The sequence below is a fragment of the Tympanuchus pallidicinctus genome, unplaced genomic scaffold (assembly GCF_026119805.1).
Source record: "Tympanuchus pallidicinctus isolate F22 unplaced genomic scaffold, pur_lepc_1.0 scaffold26, whole genome shotgun sequence".
Taxonomy (NCBI): domain Eukaryota; kingdom Metazoa; phylum Chordata; class Aves; order Galliformes; family Phasianidae; genus Tympanuchus; species Tympanuchus pallidicinctus.
The window spans coordinates 910656-930000 of record NW_026294743.1 but is presented as its reverse complement, the minus strand read 5'-3'; the positions used below and the strand labels follow the sequence as shown (position 1 = coordinate 930000).

The window sequence follows — 19345 nt, the reverse complement described above, 5'->3', positions numbered from 1 at the left end:
GACAAACAAAACTGCTGTGCACCTATTCACCAATGTTACAGACACAAAGTGCTTAAAGAAATCTGGTCTTAGACAACTGCAATACAAAATTAGACATTATATGGATTTAACTAAAAATTCCCATAATGTTGAAATAGATAATTATCTTAATACCCTAATCATTATTGTTTTTTTTGTTTTTTTTTTTTTCCTTAAACAGGCTTTTTTTGTTCAAGCATAGTTTATTCAACAAAACAGCATTAAGCTGTTCAAAGACTGATTCAAAGACTTCATTTTTAACCATATAGCCTAGAGCCCTGAACTGGTACGTACAGTAGATGAACGTTCTATACTGTAATAACACAACTCTTGATTTCAACACTTCCAGTAAATTTTTTTTCATAACCTTTTCTCCGTGCTACCAAATATTAAAAATATCATTAGTACTTAGAACAATTTTTCACCTCTTAAGGAAAAAAGTAGTACCTGACCATGAAAACCGTTGTGAAAAAACTGCTGTCTATGCACATGAGTCTCTCACGCAATGTATGCATTCCACTGCATATAAATAATAGTATCTCAGCATAATAGCATATTGAACGTTTATATTCTATATAAATATGGTACAGAATTTCTGAAGTCTTACTTGCAGTACAAGAACTAGAACTCGTATTTTAGATTTGCAAGCGAAATATTAGCTGTGATTTGTGTTAGAGTTACACAGTTATCATCATAATGAAGGTACACATTGAGAATTCCAGAAAGAGAATTGATTTTGCAATATTACTTTTCATTCTGAAATTACTGAAACAGAACTCACAATTTAACTTAACCAGATTTGCAGATTTAATTATTTTTGCTTGTTCAGAAAATAAAGTAAGTAGCAATTTGTGGCTCAATCTTGAACTATATAATGCACCATGAAGAAAGCTAGTGCTGAAAAAAAATACTGACTTCTCAAAAATTGTTTTCAAAATGGTAACAAAAGAATTGGATGTTCAAAATCATTCCTATCACATCATCATAGCATAGTTTAAAGCTACGAAAGAATCACTTTTTTTTATTGCTCTAACTCTCCAACATCCACACTCAATAAAAACACATTAATTTTACCTTCTATCACTTTTGTCTAAGACAACAAAACTTTGTTTACCTTTAAATTTGTCAGTAGGACATTAATTCAAATCACCTGAGTAAAGTTTAGTGTATTTCAATTCTCAAAATGTTGTCTAAAATATATATGTATATATTTACCTTGGCGCAGAGCTTCCCCAGGCTCCATGCTTGTCCGTAAGAATGTTGACAATTTTCTGTATTAGCTGAGTTGCAGTCACTTGGTCTCGGTACTTAGCTGCTGTTATCAAATGATGGCACATTTTTTCTTCTTCCCGTTTGTCAGCAGAGTACTGGGCACACAGTGACTAAAAAGAAAACAAAGACTTTACTACTTTGCACTGTAATCATAGCATCTTTAGGAACTTTAAGCACATCATAATTGATCACTTTTACAAAACCCTTGAGAAATAGGAATTAACCTCATTTTACAGGTTTAAGAATTGAGGCACTGCGCAGCTGCACAGGTTAAATCCGTTCATTGAGCCAACAGAGGATGTTGGTTTGTCACAAATTCTTTAACAGCATACCATATGCATTTAAGATTTGAAAAACATCAATTTGTTAGTGGTCTGACTGCACATATAGGCACAATCACTTATTTTACAGCAAAGTGAATAGTATCATAAAACAAAGAGGCAAGTCTCAGAATAAGGAATGCCAGCTACCTGTCTACTCCATTTCTATGACTGTCCAAGAGATTTGAGAAGCCAACCATTTGCTATTAATTATATAAATGGGCAGCTGTAAAAACTATGGATAAAATCTGCATATCTTCAGTTAGACAGGAGACTAAAAGCATATGAAGACTGACCTGTCTTCACCAGATGGATTCCTTACGTTGAGTATATTATCAGGTCAGAATGGGAAAGCTAATTTTTTTTATTTTATTTTTCTGTACCACACCTGTTGTATAAATGTATTCTATCTTTGAAGGGAACTGAAAGCCTAAACCTAACAATTAAGAACTGAAAGGCGCACACAAACGGAAATTGAAACTACAAGGATCCTCTACTACAATGTTTTCCTTTCATTTTGTTTTTTTGTTGTTGTTGTTGATCATCTGAAAATGTTTCTCTTAATACAAAACTCAAAGAGCACCACATTCAGATCCCCCTCTTATCAAAACAATGAAGACACAAAACAAATTCAAATACTGATAAGGAAACAACAAAAGATTTTCCCTACTTCAGCGCTCCCTGTTTCTAATTTCAGTTTTCATCTGGCAATTCCACAGATCACATATGCCAGGCAAAGCATCAGCCTTTCTCAATGATTGGATTACTCTATGATCTAGTTAGTAGAATGGACACAAATGTCTAAGAACAAAAAAATTGCTTTTTCTTTGTGAAGCACAGCTGATGCAGTCACTACTGTAATTATTGCTCAGAGCTTAGATAACAGCACAATACCATAACGTTTTTTACGTTTAAAACAGTAGCAATGCTATTCTCTATATGCACTTAGTACCTATTAAACTGTTGCAAAAGAAGAAAACAGGCAAGCTGTGAGTTTTGTGTATATATATATAGATGAACACATTGCATACAAAAAACATACTCCAGTTACATGAAATGAGGGAAAGAGAAAGGAAGAAGTGCGGAAAACACGCAAGTAAAATAAAATTTGAAATTGTGCAGATTTTCATTGAATTAAAAAAAAAAGAAAGTATCAACAGATGAACGCATTTACATTTTAAAAACCTCTTTTAACAATTCTCATGTATTTATGCATTTCTTCATAATTTTTCACATATCTTAGAACTATGCTCACCTGATGAGCAGGCATCCAGAAAGACAAGAATATGCAGCTGACTTTCCAACTCAATGAGATATCAAAAACCTGCTTTTATACTCACATATGAAGCACTCTGCCACTCTCTTCATAAAAATAAGAGGTGGCTAAATCATAACCAACACTATACAAGATTTTTCTAGCTCTTTATAAATACAGCTGTCTTTTCCAATACATCAATATCTATTTTGCACTCATGATGATTCTGTATACTTTTCAGTACTTTGTAAATGTTTCATAAGCTGTTATTTTTGAAGTTGCTTGAAAGGGTAGAATTCTAAAATCAAGCATATAAGGTAAGCTAAGTAGTAAAACGTTTTAAAGTGCTCTTTAATGGATCCTCCTTTACAATTTGAACAGCAACTTTTCATATCTGACATAAAATCCATAGATATAAATCACATTAGAGGGTTATTCTTTCCCCATTATCAATCTCTGTCTCTTTATGGAACATTAAAGTCACATTTGACCTTAAAACATGATAAAATGGAAATCAAACTAGAATGTTTTGTAAAAGATATAATGAACTTGTACCTCTTTATTAAAAAAGTCTCTTTAAAATGTGATCTTGAACACATCGCTCATTAAACACCAAAGATTTTCAGAGTGTAGGTGTGACATTCAAAAGAAGGGAAAATTATATTTTGTTGTCCTGACAACTGCCATGAAAACAGAATCAGACTGCTACAAAACTGGAATGTATAGGAATCCATCTCTCAGCAAATTCATTATTTAATATTAATAGAAAATCACAACTACCTACCAGAACAGAAAGACTCTCAGTATGCAACAATCCCATAGAACTATCACATCAGTCCAGGATGGACTCAACAAGCAAGAACAGAAAGAAGCCACCTCAGTTATCTGGCATTTGCATAGGTTACTAATGCTAAGATCTCAGTTTTGTGGGAACGTGGTTTATCAGGTTGCATCCTCCAAGAATGCCTAAGGATTTTGTTTTATTTTATTTTCTCACTTTAGGAACTACAGACAAAAACCCAAAATTTTCCTAGCAAAGAAAAATTAATCTGAAGTGAATTCAAAAGCCTCCATCTTCACTGGAAGTTCAATGGCTTTTGCTGACCAATTCTTCACAGTATCCAACCATCTTCTTTATTTTGTTACTCACACAGTGTAATTCACAGAACCATCCTTTCCCAAATACCTGTTAATAGATCTCTTTGATCACATAGGGGACCTCTCAGTTGTTCAGTGGTTCCTACTCACTATAAACGCCAAATATTCAAAACAAATTAAAAAAAGACCATAGAATTGTTTGAGTTGAAGGGACCTTTAAAAGATATCTAGTCCAACTCTCCTACACTGAATGGGAACACCTGTTCTAAGTCAGGTTGTCCAGAACATGGTCCAGCCTGACCTTAAATGTCTCCATTTAAGAGGCTACTTCTATCACCTCCACAAGCAACGTGTTCCAGTGTCCCACCATCCTTATTGCAAAAAAAATTCTTCTTACATCCAACCTCACCATCCTTTCAGTTTCAAACCATTTCCTCTTTCCCTAATACAGAAGACCCAGCTAAAGAGCCTACTTCTTTCTTATAGACCTCCTTTAGATACTGAAAGGCTGCTCCCAGAGCATTCTCTTATCCAGGCTAAGCAGCTCAAACTCTCTCAGCCTGTCCTTGTAGGGGAGGTGTTCCATCACTTGGATAGTTACTCTGGATGTGCTCCAGCAGGTCCACATCTCTCCTATAATGACAACTCCACATCTCCACATAGTACTCAGCTGAGGTCTCACCAGCGCGGAGTAGAGGGGCAGGATCACCTCCCTCGACCTGCTGGCCACACTTCTTTTGATGCAGCCCAGGACAGAGATGGCTTTCAGGGCTGCGAGGGTACATTATTGGCTCATTTCCAGCTTGCCATTCACCGGTAACTCCAAGTCCTTTTGGCAGGGCAGCGCTTAATACTTTCGCTTCCCAGCCTGTACTAATAGTGATCCAGGTGCAGGATCTTCTTGTGCTTGGAATTTGTTGAACCTCATCAGGTTTGCAAGAGCCCACTGCTCAAACCAGTCTAGGTCTCTTAGGATGACATCTTGTCTCCTCAGGGGACCCACAGCACAACTTACTGAGGATTCCCTCAATCCCACCATCAGTGACACTGATGAAAACAACTGAAGAGCACTGGTCCCAGCAATGACTCCTAGGGATCACTCGTCACTGATCTCCATCCAGTTGAGCTCATTGACCACCACCATCTGTGTGGGTACAACGTCACAAGCAATTCTTCATCCATCAAACAGTCCACCCATCAAACCCGAATTTTTTCCATTTGGTGAAAAGCATGTTGTGAGGGTTCACATCAAAGGGCTTACCAAAGTCCAGATAGATACTAGCTTGTCCCTGATGCAGTTATGCCATCATAGAAGGCCACTAGGTTGGTCAGGCAAGTCCTGCCATTGTTGAAGCCATGCTAGTTGTCTCATATCTCATCTCTGTCTTTTACATGTCTTAGCATAGCTTCCAGGAGGATCTTTTTCTCTCCTTTCTGACTCAAGTAATCCAAGATCCATCCCAAAGTAACCAGTCACACTGGACTGCTCAGAAGGCACTTCAAAATCTCCCCATTTCTTTGCTGCATTTTTTTATTTTAGAAATGCCTCCCATTTCATCCCATCACCTAATGCCTGGCATATAATACCACCAAATCCTAACAATTCAATTAAAAATAAAAATCAGGTTGATTTCATTTGTGCATTACTAAAACTCTCACTTTTACAGTTTTAATTCTTTGTTACTATTTGATCTCCTGCGCTTGCGATATGCATCTTGTCAAGCTTCAGTATGGTTTTAAAATTAGATACACGGTTGCATGCAAATGAATTAGCAGACCACCCTTCCACTACTGCTCTAGCCAACACTATCTTGGTTACGAGCTTGGGAAAGTATATAATAAAAGTATGATCATAGATGTACCATGAGGTAACTGCTAAGTCCCACTCAGGATGAAACAAAAAATGTTGAAAGAAGAAAAACATATTGCATATATTCTCTCCATCAGTTATGTATTAGGAAAAAAAAAAAAAAAGTGGCTGCTAAAGATTTATACAGGGCAAGTTTATTAAACAGATATCTTCAACACAGCATGGAGCAGGGAGAAGATTCTTGTCTTGTACCCCTTCATCCAGGATTGAACATGAACCTTCTTTGCTGTACCATTAGAACAGAGGAAAACATGTTTTTTCCTCTTTCCTGTTCCCCGCAGAGAATAAACTGAAGGCTATTAGGTTATGTGAAGGCTTATTTTTGAGGAACAGTAATTCTAAAGGAGCACAAGGTCATCCAAAAGACAAGTTACAGATACAAAAATATAATACACTCTACATGCAGACTATTACAAAATAAGAACAAAGTGAATTAGTGTATGCAGCTAGTCTGTATTTCACTGAAGGAGGGACCACTCTGGTGCTTTCAGAACAGTTTTATCTTCAATCTTTACGAAGATGCCAAATAAACCCAAAAGTAAAGGATTTCCCTTGAATGGTAATATTTGCATGCACAATATTGCAGTTCCAAAATTATGTGACTATTTTTACACGCTATGCTATACTTTAATGGCATGAGTTGTTTAAAACAAATATGGTACTTTAAAAAAAAAACACCTTTATTCAGCATTTCAGATCACTAAACATATGTATCAGTTCCTTTGTCTAATTTGGCTAAAATCTACTTGCTTTCTGAACAATCTGTCTCAGTGAGTGTCCCTTAAGAGGAAAAAGTCATCCACAAGATAACGCATCATCTTGCCACTAATGCAAATTCCCAACAAATAAGGATATTTTAGTAAATGAAGGAGCTTCTCAATCCTCTGCTTTCAAAGATCTTTGCACTTGACCTCTGACCTGAAGTTTAAAGTCTGGACTAAAAATGCTACCCTGGGAAATCTTACAAAGACTCCTGAATAAGACTTAGAAAAATGAAAGCTTAAAACCTCAACAGCGAACAAAAGTCAACCAATGACAACGTCTGACAGCCACCGTCAATTCTGAAGTGATGCCTCTGTCATCCAACGACTCAAAGTATTGATTTCTCTCAGCATGAAAAAAGCTTAAGCCAATGAAATAGATATAGCATCTTCCCCCCGATAATAGCCATCAAGGTTAACACCAGCAGAACACTTATCAAAGTATCTCTTCTATTTCTTCTTGTTTTAATGGACTGAACACAATGCAATGGCTTCTCATCACAGCAAACCTATGATTTTCCAAACCTTATTATACACTTTTCCAGTCTCTTATATGATTTGAAGATTAAAAGAATCTGAATCTAAATCAATTGCTTCTAATATAAATACATAGCAAAACAAACAAACAAGTATATATATATAATGTGCTTTTGTAGACATTAATGGGGGTGGTAAAGGGGGGGGGGATCAACATGCCAAACATTCTTGAAAGAAAATATATACATACACTTTTAAAAATTGCAAGATGGAAAAAAAACACAGTTGGCTTAAATCACACCAAAAAAACTGGTAATACTATGGTCATAAGCAGAAAAAAAAACCAAAACTCTACCACAGTCAGTTAATTTAGGTTACTGATTAGACAGAAAGACAAGGATCTCAAGAGACATCTGGTTTTAATCTGCACTGAGTCAACAGCTTTATTTTCTACCTTTAAATCTCACAGTATTAAGCTTTAGTAAACCGAACTAAACACTAGGAAACAGCAATTTTACCAAAATTGCATCTTAAAAAGAACCCTATTTGGTAGAGTAGGTAAATGAACCGAACTAACAAGAACTCAACTTAGAATAAATAAAGAGCAGATTCGGTAACATCAGTTTTGTTCTGCAATATCAATTTGCAACATACACATTTTCCTTTTTTTCTTTCTTTTTTATTTTGATGCTCAGTTGAGGATATTCTTTGTTCTACAGTAGCATCCTTAAATCACAAAGACAAAGCTTTACACAAACAAGTAAAAAATCTTGTTTCTTGTTAAAAATTGGGATTTTCAATATATGTTCTACATTATCTCAACATTCTAATTCTATCTGCATCACTGCTAACCATTCTCATAAGCAATGTACCAAGACAAATGTTCTTTTTTAACCCAGGAAGCCATCCTTATAATATGTATGTATAAATGCTTTTCATGCAAGCCAAAAAGCAGGCACTAAAACAGACACAGTCCTCTCTCCCTCACATGCAAATCCAGTTTACATCTGCACTCTCTCCATACTGCTCTTACTTTAAAAACAGGCCAAGATTGGGCTATTATTGGGTATTAAACTTGAGACCCCTTGGGTCATCTTCCAACTGCAAAGCACTTGCCTGCAACCAGCAGATGAAGACATGTCAGCAACTTAAAACTGCCAGAAGATTAACACAGACTTCTAAAGGTGTGGTTGTCACTGGCCTAGGAAAATGTGCCAAGCCTACTTTCAACACTTCCCAGCTTTTTTTTCTATTCAAACTGAAGCACCAAAAAATCCTTAACTGCGACTACCTTCTCTCCAACTGCATTGCTTTACTGAGGCACAGTGAGGACCTTTGATTTCTGAAAGTCAGGAAACAAACTAGTCCAGTTGTTTTGGCTCCAGCAGCCAAATAATTACTGCTCAAGGATTCTGATTTCCAAACATCCCTCTAGTAGCGTAACTCTTCTACAAATTGCAGCACTAAAACTTGGCACAAGAGAGAAGGAATTATTCTAAAACTTAAGCAAAGTCAACTTCTGACATGACAAAAACAGAAAAAAATAGCCTGAACAATGCAGGTAGCAAACAATAAGCTAAAACATCATCTGGAACCTTACTGCTAAATACCTTGTCCGATTTTGATCTCTAAGCAGAGCTTCAGCCTCAGTCTATAAATAAAGTGATATATAACCATTTGTGTGAGATATGACTATTTAGTTTCCACAGCTACCAAAGTCACAGTTATTTAAAAACTACTATAGTTAAATATGTATGACTTATGTTAACTGTCTCTACTATAGTTAAATATGTATGACTTATGTTAACTGTCTCAACTTCTACCTTACAAGAGCACGCATTCCTATTTAGGACTCATTAATGAAGGACAGAGAAATCACATTCATTTCAGATATCAAGACATAAGGCATAATGGTTTCCTATCTTGCCACGACTGCTTGCACGTCAATGACAAATGCATCTCTAGTAAACCCTCAGTACTTTAGATACCAAGTTAGTTTCAAACCTAACTGGACTCCTTAAAATGTCAATTTTGATAAACATCTGTAGTTTGTCTTTCTACCTATTTGTTCTGATGACAGAATCTGTTGTTTCTGATAAAAGAATCAAAGGAATGTTTTGAAAATATTGTACTATGAATAGTAGCTTAGTAAACACTTTAAGACCTTAAGAAAATTAAAGAAACACTATTAGAACACAATAAAACCTAAGTATATACCAGGACAGTCAACATGGCAGATCATCTATCATCCTACAGGATAGGTATCAGCCACATGAGCTTTAAAAGTGTTCTGTGACATATTTGGCAATTTTTTTGGGTGAGACCTCAGCTATGAAACATTCAGAAGTGAACATGAACTCATGAGCCAAGAGGTAACCTATTTGTCCCCTGCTAGCTTCTAACATGCTAGCCCCAGGAACTAATTTAGTAGACTTCATTTCTGACAGTTCAGGACCTTTTCCTCACACTAGAGAATGATTGTCTTGACTGACTTACACTGCTAAATAGAGCAAAAAAGTTTACTACCAAAGCTTTTCTCTCCTACATACGGGAAAAAAAAGTTTCTGTCATTAAATTACTATATATTCATCTGTATCTGCAGAAATACTTGAATTAGTTATTAAATGTTAAGGGTTCTTTTATCAGAAAACCTGTGACTTATAATAAGGGATTTTTATTCAAAAGTCTATTAAAAAATAAGATGCTCAATGCTGCTAATCCACAAGTTTCTCCCCACCTTCACTCCAAGCGTTATAGTAAACTAAGACCATTCAGAAATATATTCTTTCAGCGATCAAGTATTTTAAAAGCAAAATATTTTGATTAAGATGATGAAATGGCAAAGATTAAAAGAAATCTAGAAGCAAATGAGAAGGATGATTAAAGATGGCCTTTTATAGCAGCTGCTCTTCAGAATATTCCCAGCCATTTCCCTTGGAAGCGTGTTAAACAGTCACTATTTCAGCTCCAGCTTAACCTCTGCCTTAACTTAAAGCCTCCTGTCAGATTCCTACAGCATTCAACTATGAAAAGGAAATATATTTTTTTCTGCTCTGCTTTTTTTCAGCAGTCTATTTTTGTACTTCACTTGTATATGAGTTTGAACATTTGTTGTTGGGTTTGTGTGCGTGCATGCACAATTTATTCTTATGCATTTACATAACATCATTTTGGACTTTCAGAGAAGAATGAGATAGGTTTGTTTTTTAACATTCTTAAAAGGTTCTACCACGTTCTAAAGGATGACATAGTTGTCTCTAAAAATCGTTAGAGGAGAGTAATTTAATTTCTCATTAAAACTAACATGATTTTATTATTCATAAAAAGATAGTACCTAAAATATTCTGACTATTCAGAACATGAGAAGGCAGCGGATTCAGTTTAATGTAGAGCAGTGTGACTTAACATCCATCCATACAGCTCTAGATCCTTAGACTGAGCAACATGGAGCAAGGCTAAAAATGCTCCATAATAATTGTCTTAAAATTCAAATTTTCTTGATCACTTGGTTTAAATGAGAATACTGAAACAATGCAAGAATCAGAGCTGTAATTAACACAGATAGTACCTTCAGAGAAATCAAGTACTAATTAACCTCTCCCAGTTTCTACCGGAAACATCCTTTGTGCTTTCACTGTTTAAAAACGTAACATTAATTCCCCATAAACATATTCAGCTATATAGGAAGAACACAACAGATCCATTTCATGAGTTTTCTCTGTATTTCCCATTTCAGTGTAAACAAAAGAACTTGTAAAATGTCCTATTCCGAGGCTCTGACGCTACCGACTAATTTTACTTTTGGCTTTGTTTCAGTTTAGCATGAGGTTTTTCGCCTTCTCCCCCTCCACTCATAAACAATATGAGGGTATTTTAATACTGGCCTCAGATAATGATTATCAGCATTTGTTACATACAGCTGAACTCTGGACGTTGGTGAAAGGACACAATACAGACTACGCAGCACGATTGTGCAAATCCTTAACTTGATTTCACTACCTGACTGATACAGCATAAAATAACAACATTTAAACATAACACATTTTAAGCAAAGAGCACTGCACCCACACAGAATGAAAAAGCCACATCGGTACCAAGGATTTTGAAACAAAAATCTGGAATTTGATGTCAGCTACAGTTTGCTCGTTAATATTATAGGTAATGAAAAAACATATGTTGACTAATCAAAATCACTAGCTTACACCAAGCATAAACAGAAAGGAAATAAGCTACTAAAATTACATAAAATATTACATGCACAACTAACATGAGACAGTTATTGGACAAATAAAAGAGCCATAAAAGTGCATAATAACAGCATTTTTAATGCTTGTTAACTTTGTTACATACTAGCCAGTAATACAGCTCCACTTTTGATAGTACAAATTTCTGAGTAGCTTCCATCAACTTCCATTTAATAATTTTTTTAGAAATTTTCCTTCCTCCTCTGCCATATGAAATTAACTTGCAAAACAATGGTGGTTCAATGCTAGATAGGTGACGCTGCCTCCAAGACTATCGACAACTGCTTAAAAATTAAATATTTGAGGTTCCTTGCAGGTAATGCAGAAAAAAAAAAGAAAAAAAAAATGATATTTTAAGGTCAGAATATCTGACTTTCTCTTCCATAAACATCTGATGTGTTCAGGACTAACAATAGGATAACTTAGAAATGTCTGCGAGTGGCATATGTAAGATTCTTCCAGAGCAATCACAGGCAAGGAATGGCTTTGTTCCACCGGTGGGAGTGGAGAAAGGCCACCCCACAGACTGCACCTCATGCTATGAGAAAGATAGGGCAGCTCATGAGGTTTTGCCTGGACAGCTGTGTTACTACTGCAGGTCCAATCTTAATCCCATAAGGGGACTTGCTGAAGACTATGAAACCCTGACAGTATATTATAAGCTTCTTATCCAAAATTATGACATAACTGGTTTCATAATCGCCCTGTATTCTTTTTAACATAATAGCCCACACAATAATTGAGTGTTTTGTTTACTTCATCTGTCACCTTTTCAAAAAGCATCTCAGGCAAGAATTCGTAACACCCACTAAAGATAGAAACTAAAATTGATCTAGGGGCATCACACACTCAGGACAGTATTACAATACTGAAATCTCATGTTCCTCCAAAGAACAAACATGGGAAAGAATGGAGTAAGCAGGAACATCTCAAAAATCTATTATAAAATCATAGAACAGCCTGAGTTAGAATGGATCCACAAGGATCATTAAGTCCAACTCTTGGCTCCACACAGACCACCCAAAATTCAAACCCTACATCTGAGAGCATTCTAAAAATGCTCCTTGAACTCCAGCAGTTCAGTGTTACGACCACCCAATGCTCTGGGGGGCCTGTTCCAGCATCTGACCACCCTCTGGTGAAAAATCTTTTCCTGACACCCAACATTATATACCTCCATAGTTGTTCCCTCAGGTCCTGCCGTTGTCACCAGAGAACAGAGATCAGTGCTCCATGTGAGGAGCTATAGGTCATCATGAGGCCTCTCCTCTTGGCTGAACAAACCGAGGAATCTCAGACCTCCTAACTCTTCAGCCCTTCATCATCTTAGAAAGCACGCAAAGGAGAGCTATGAAATTATTATGTCCTTCTTATATTGTGGAAGCCAAACTTGCGCAAGTACTCAAGGCGAGGCTACCTCAGCGCAGGAAAAAAAGTGGGAAGCAGAAGAGGAGAGAGGAAATTATTAGGAAACCCATGTTTTTCCTTCTGTGAAAAAGAACATCGACAACAATTTGTCTTTCCTAACAGTACAACTCTTTAAGGATTGACTATGACACTTACAGTAGGATTTCAGATTAACAGTGAAATCTGGAGGTCTCTGCAAGTCACGTTGCATCTTCCTCAACCGAACGATCACCTGAAGCCTGACTTAACTGACAGAGCTCTCTTTTCATAATCTAAGACCATCTACAGAGTGACTGGCCCACCTTTTTCCGTTGGCTAAGTGAAAAAATGAAATCAGCAGGTGAAGAAATGAGATACAATGAGAAGAAAAAAGATTCCAAAAAGAACCTATTACTGTGATTCCCATTTCAAAGCTAGTATGGGAAAGCTAAGATGACAAGATTCTGTCACTTCTATCTCACTGCTCTGCAACATGAAAAGACCTTTCAGTTACTATCAAGAAATCTGATTAGCGTAGCATTGTTTTCTTTCCTCGAAAGCTGTTTAAGTCTACTCAGAAATAAAAAAGCTACCATTATAAATCATTAACAGGAGTACTATCCACCAGAACTAAACAATTTTTGCACCATACATGTCTACCCATTGGACATAAAGCACCATGTTTCACAGGAAAAAAAAACCTTGCCACAATTTATTTGTAAAATTCCTTAAACAAGTACTTTCTCTTCACAATTATCACTCAATTATTTCAGCAAAGTAACATTTTGTATTTAGAACAGAGTATTGTAACTGAAGAAATGAAAATTTCATTGAAGACATATCCACTCAGGACAAACTATACTGCTTTGTGTTCAATAATATTCAAATAAAGAGGAAATAATCTGTGTGATTAAAAAACAAAAGTAACATTGATAAAATTTATCTTAAATGTCTTTGGATTCTATTGATGATCTTACCTCCCATTAGCCACCAAAACTGATAAGCCACCTTCACACACATGAAAAAGTAAACCCATATCAATCAAACTTCATCATTCGTAAGTAAATGAGGAGACTGTTTTAATTCCAAGATAACTCCAAACATACTACCAGTTTATAAATAAGGTAACAAGTGTAGCAATACCTTATACAGATCAACAAGTTGTCTGTAACTTCTACAACAGGTGAGGTATGCTATGGCTTTTATGTACATCCTAATCTCGTTTTGGGATTGCACATCTACATGAAGACACTCTCGCTTTGCTTTATTGCAATACCAGCATGCAAGCAGTTGGACTAAATCCATCAGATAAAAAGGAACTTTACATTCCAAATTGCCATTAAGGTTCAGAGTATTAAAATACGTATGTAGGAGGATGTACACACAACTAATATTCAGCTACATGCAGTACTTCAACAGGTCGTTTAAAAAAAAGCACGTTGCAGGTATGCAAACATGTATACAGTGGATTTTCAAACAAACAACTACAGAATGAGAGGGCTTCACAGATTTCCTTCTAAATTTTCATTTTGAACATCAGTCATTAGAAAAAAAGGACATTTTTACATGAACACCCTAGAACCTATACACAGCAATCTATACTGGCAATTTCAGGACTTCAAAGGTGTCACAGGAAATTCAGTCAAGTTGGCTTATTTAGCCCAACAACATAACCTCAAGTCAATCATCCACAGTATTTGTAGTTCAAGTGCTTTTGCCAGGTGAAGGAAAGAACTAAACACATAGAAATTAAACTCCACTAAAACAGAGGGAAAATATTCTACAGTTTTGTGAAATCTATTGTCATTCCCGCTATAAACAAGCCACTCACATAAAAACTATAAAAGCGAGTGAAATTGTATTTAAGAGAATATCCAAAGACACTGCCAGAACACTGTCAAATATTTCAAGGCTGTAAATGGCAATATATTGGATGAAAAGTTAACACCCATTTAGCAAGCAGATGCATATTTCATCCTTAATGAAGGCCTGAAAAGAAGAGTTCACTTTATTCTGAATGCAGGTATCAAAGCAGATTTCACAAAGCAACACAGGCGCATCATCTAAGGATCTTTTTCACATTAAGAATCCTATTAGAAGGAAAACACTAAAAGGTAATTGAATTTCCCTCAGTTATCTTCATCTCTGTCAGCTCCTGCTACAATAACTTACTCTCCAGAGCAGAGATAACTCAATTCTGTCCAGCAAGCATATGTTATGAATCTCCAAAGCAAACTTGTCTAAATCATTCTGGTCCTCTATCAAGGTTGGCTGTGGATATGAACTCTGACAGAAAGCAAACAAATTTATTTTTATCTTTTCAATAATTCACTTCCCTGTGCCTTGATGGAAGAATCTAAAGGCACAAAAGCTCCCAGTAATTCCGGAATTAAAAAGACTAGTTGAAAATATTTTATATGGAACTTAATGCTATTATAAACTGTTTGATTCACCATTCTGTTTTAGCAGAAACAAAGAATACACAGAATGTCACAGTACTTTCAGGTTCCTGTAGGAATATAATAACCAGAAATGTCGTGTTTGCCATTTTTCCCCCCATTCAACAGAAACATTTTCACGTTAACTTTTTAAATAACAACAACAAAAGTATACTCCAAAAATCTATTTCAGTAAAGCTCTTAAAAAGATCAGTAAGTCCAAATTCTACAATGATGCAAGCAAACTATATTCAGTTAACACATCATTAAAACTTAGGAAGATATAATCTTGATGAACATCACAAAAAAAGAAGCAAAACATAAAGCAGCCAAAAGAGGGATAAACAGCAAGAATCAGAATAATTCCTTCCCAAAAGAGGAGGAAAGAACAGAAATTAAAAGTAAGGTTCTAGTCAAATTTTAATATTAGCTGTACAGTACTTATCAGTTGCTGCTGGTTTTAGGTTGTGTAATATAAATATTAAAAACAATCTAAAGAATGAGTGAATAATGGAGTGAAAAAAAAAAGGTTGTTGCTGATGCTAATTTATTCAGATTTGTAAAATCATGAAAGAGCTGTGAGAAAGAGGAGAAGGATCTTGGAAGATCAAGTCATCACAGTTACTAAAAAGTACAGAAACTTCAGCATAGGTGAAAGAAATTTAGGAGTAGCTGATTTTAGATATAAAATGATGGCCTCTGAGTTCATCTTTATCTTCACTCCCTTCCTTCATTACAATAATAATATTTCAGTGTCACGAGAGAGAGTTTTATGAAAACATCAGCTTGGTATGGGATAACAAACACGCAGTGTTTATTTAAAAAAAAAAAAAAAAAAAAAAAGGAACAACTAAGAAGAGAGAATGCACAGAACATATGAAATGCCATGTGCTATTTTAGGTCTTCCAGCAGACAATACCAAAGAACTGAGAAACACTTTGGAATCACTGCCATAATTGAAATAACAATGTAACGCTGAACTTTTAAATCATGTTATATACCTATCAATGATGTGATATATAGAACACTTTCTAAGCAAGTTTGTAGAAATATGTTCTACAACTAATTATAAGATTGGACGGAGAGAGTCACTGAGAAGCAACAACCAAAGAGAGGGCAAGTGCATACTGAAGGGGCAGTATGTGAAAGTTTCCCAAGGGGCTGATACGCTTTTTGAGGCAAGCAATCCTGTTGAATCTGAAAAAACTACAAACTCAGAACACCACAGGCCTGCTGAATCTGTTTACCATGACTAGCACACACTAGTTCCAGCAGCAGGTTGTACTACTCGAACAACATTGAAGAGAGATGGATGCTCTGTGCAGACAGAATTACAGGTTTATGTGTTTTACAAAGATTTATACAATGTATATCATCATATATATACACATATATATGATGAAGAAAAGGAACATTTGAACTTCATCCCTGAAGCCACCGATATGCCATTAAAATCCTTAACTTACACTTGTAGTGTACAGTTGGAGTCAGCTTTCCAACTATTACTCTAACAGTAAATGTGTAAGTGTTAGGGCTGTGTGAAGTCATCAGCTCTCAGCAAATAGCTTTATTCTGTTAACAACAGCAGGGTGAACAGAAACATTGGTTGTCTGCCTCCACATCAGCTATTGTTCCTACCAAGAAAAAGGCATTTTGCAATAGAAATATGAAACAAAGAGGCCAGTAAGATATGCAGATAACTCAGGGAAACTCTTTGCTACAAGACGTTCCCATAATGAAGTCTACATGAATTCACGATGCAAATAGGAAAATTATCCCTTAAGGGGTACAGTGCACAAGGTTGTCATTACTGGCACAGCAAGAATCAGAAGTCGCTGAAGGGGTAAAGTGTGAAAGAGTATTCAGTAAAAATGCTACTATGTTTGCACTTTTAATAAACTCTTCCTTAAGTATCCACTGTTTGAGACATGATAACATACTCAAATGAGTGCATTTAATCTTACTCGTGCATGTTCCAGCAGGAATTCATCTTCCAAGAACAGACACGGAGTAGAACTACTAGACTATGCACACACCATTTTGGACAAAAGAGTAAAACTCGTTTGGACTAGCAAAACAAAGTGAAGACGTGATAAATAGTACATTAGACAAATATAAATAAGAACAGCTGCAAAACAAAAAGACTTCTGAAGTCAAAAGATAAAAACAAAGAAATAGAATCATAGAATCACAAGGTTGGAAATGACCTATAAGATCATCTAGTCCAACCGTCTTCTCATTACCACTGCTACCACAATATATATACCAAAATATATGTTGAATACACATAACAGGAAATTTTAAAAAGGCTACAGTAGAGCAGAGTGCACAAGCCCAATCTACCAACTGGAATAGTAAGTAAAAACACTTATGGACATTCCGATCCTCAAGATTTCTTTGTGACCTTGAAGCTCCAACATCAGAATTGCTTGAACATGAAGTATTTCTGTTTAGATCAAACCAATCTATGATACAGGAGAGATATACTGGCACCTGTGTTGCTTCTGGAAAGCTGGACAAACCCTAACACTGCTGTACAGATGGACCATATGTAATGCAAGTTATCTTCGGACAGAAATTTTAGAACAAATTCTACAATCAAGCACAACAGGGTATCTGCTTAGTTAATGCCAGAAATTTATAGTCTACATACATTTCTATTGTTTAGGTCTCAGCATTTTAGAATCACTGCCTGGCATGAGCTTCCGTAACGCCTGTACATGAATAATAAATAAGGTAAACACTACTGATTTATTTTTCATGAGTGGGTAAGAACAACATTCCTGATGGGAACATCTAATTTGAAGCTAGATAGTTTAGCTGTCATATCATGAGCATTAAAGGATGCAGACAAACATCGAAAACATTTTTTAGACAGCACAAAAGCCTGCATAAAAAGATACAATATTAAGGGCTTCAAAGGAAATGTATGCCTCCCATCAAAAAGCTTTTCAGAAGACCAAAAATGCTGGAATAGTTAAACTGCAGAGAAAGTAAGGCTGTAAGAAAATGTTACTCTTCAAGAAGTCTGTTCAAACAAGGAAAATAGAAAAATATGTCAAACTATGGCATGTTAGGCTTTAAAAGAGAAAGAAGCAAGCCAAAAGAGTTAGAATACTTGTGTAAAGGCATGAAAGGCAGTAATAAATTATTTTTGAAACAAAACAGGAACAGTAAGCCTGCTAACGTATCTGTATAGCTAATGGATGATCAAAGGATAAAAAGAGCTCTCGGAACACAAGACCATCACAGAGATGTGCTCGTAGGGAAGTCACACTAGACAATCAGCAAGTGACCAACTGTCACTTGCTACACAGTATTCACCCAGATGATGAAGAAGAACATGGGAATGAAAGCAGCCAAGCCATTAGCTGCAGTTTTCTTCTTCAGGTTGTCTCGGTGCCAGCAAAATTAAATGTGCTAAACAGATTCCAGAGGACAGCAGGGAACTACAAGGTAGAAACTCTGAAATCTATAAAAGACAAACAATGAAATAAACAGAATGACAAGAGTCATCATGGCTTTTGTAAAAGGGAGTCATGCTTCATTGGATTTCCTTGAATGAATCACAGGGGATGCCAACAAGAAATGTCCAATTCATAAAGTCTACTGCTTGAATGCCAAGATGATATTTAAAGAAAGTCAAGGCACAGTAGAAGGAACACCCTAATGTGGATAAAAAAAAAATTATTAAAACATAGGAAACAAAACAAAACAAATAAACAGCAACAAAAAAAGACAGTTTTCAAAAAAGGAGGGAAATCAACAGTTGAATCCCACTGTGTTATTAATCATACTTAGAAATGTCTGGAGAGTGAAAGAGGTGCCAAATATTCCTGACAGTCCTAATTCATAGAAGTGAAAAACAAGAACCAAACATGAAAAACATTAATACAGTGACTGGGAGACAGAACAATACATGAAACCCATGCAAATCGTTGTCTAAAATGTGACCCCTGCCATCTGGTAGAACTGGGGAAACGTTGTTAGATAACTGCACTGTTCTTACACTAGGTATCTGCTATTCAACTCTGTTAGAAGCAACATACGAGTTTGATGTACCTTTGGCCTGGACCACTACTGATACTCTACAGTGTAAAGACACAATTCATCTGTATAGTGAAAGAGGAAAATCATTAATACAGATATTTCAAAAAAGGCATATAATAACTATAATGACTAATAAATGACTTTGGATTTTCAGTG

At 35.9% G+C, this 19345-nt stretch overlaps 1 protein-coding gene across 4 annotated transcripts in view; it reads right to left on the bottom strand.

The window, feature by feature from the left end:
* Positions 1-19345, bottom strand: part of LRBA (LPS responsive beige-like anchor protein) — a 363075-nt gene that overhangs the window by 213888 nt on the left and 129842 nt on the right. For all 4 annotated transcript variants that reach the window (XM_052690432.1, XM_052690429.1, XM_052690431.1 and 1 more), the window contains exon 37: positions 1234-1400. In XM_052690432.1, the coding sequence (XP_052546392.1) occupies positions 1234-1400 (167 nt within the window). The remainder of the gene's footprint in view (positions 1-1233; positions 1401-19345) is intronic.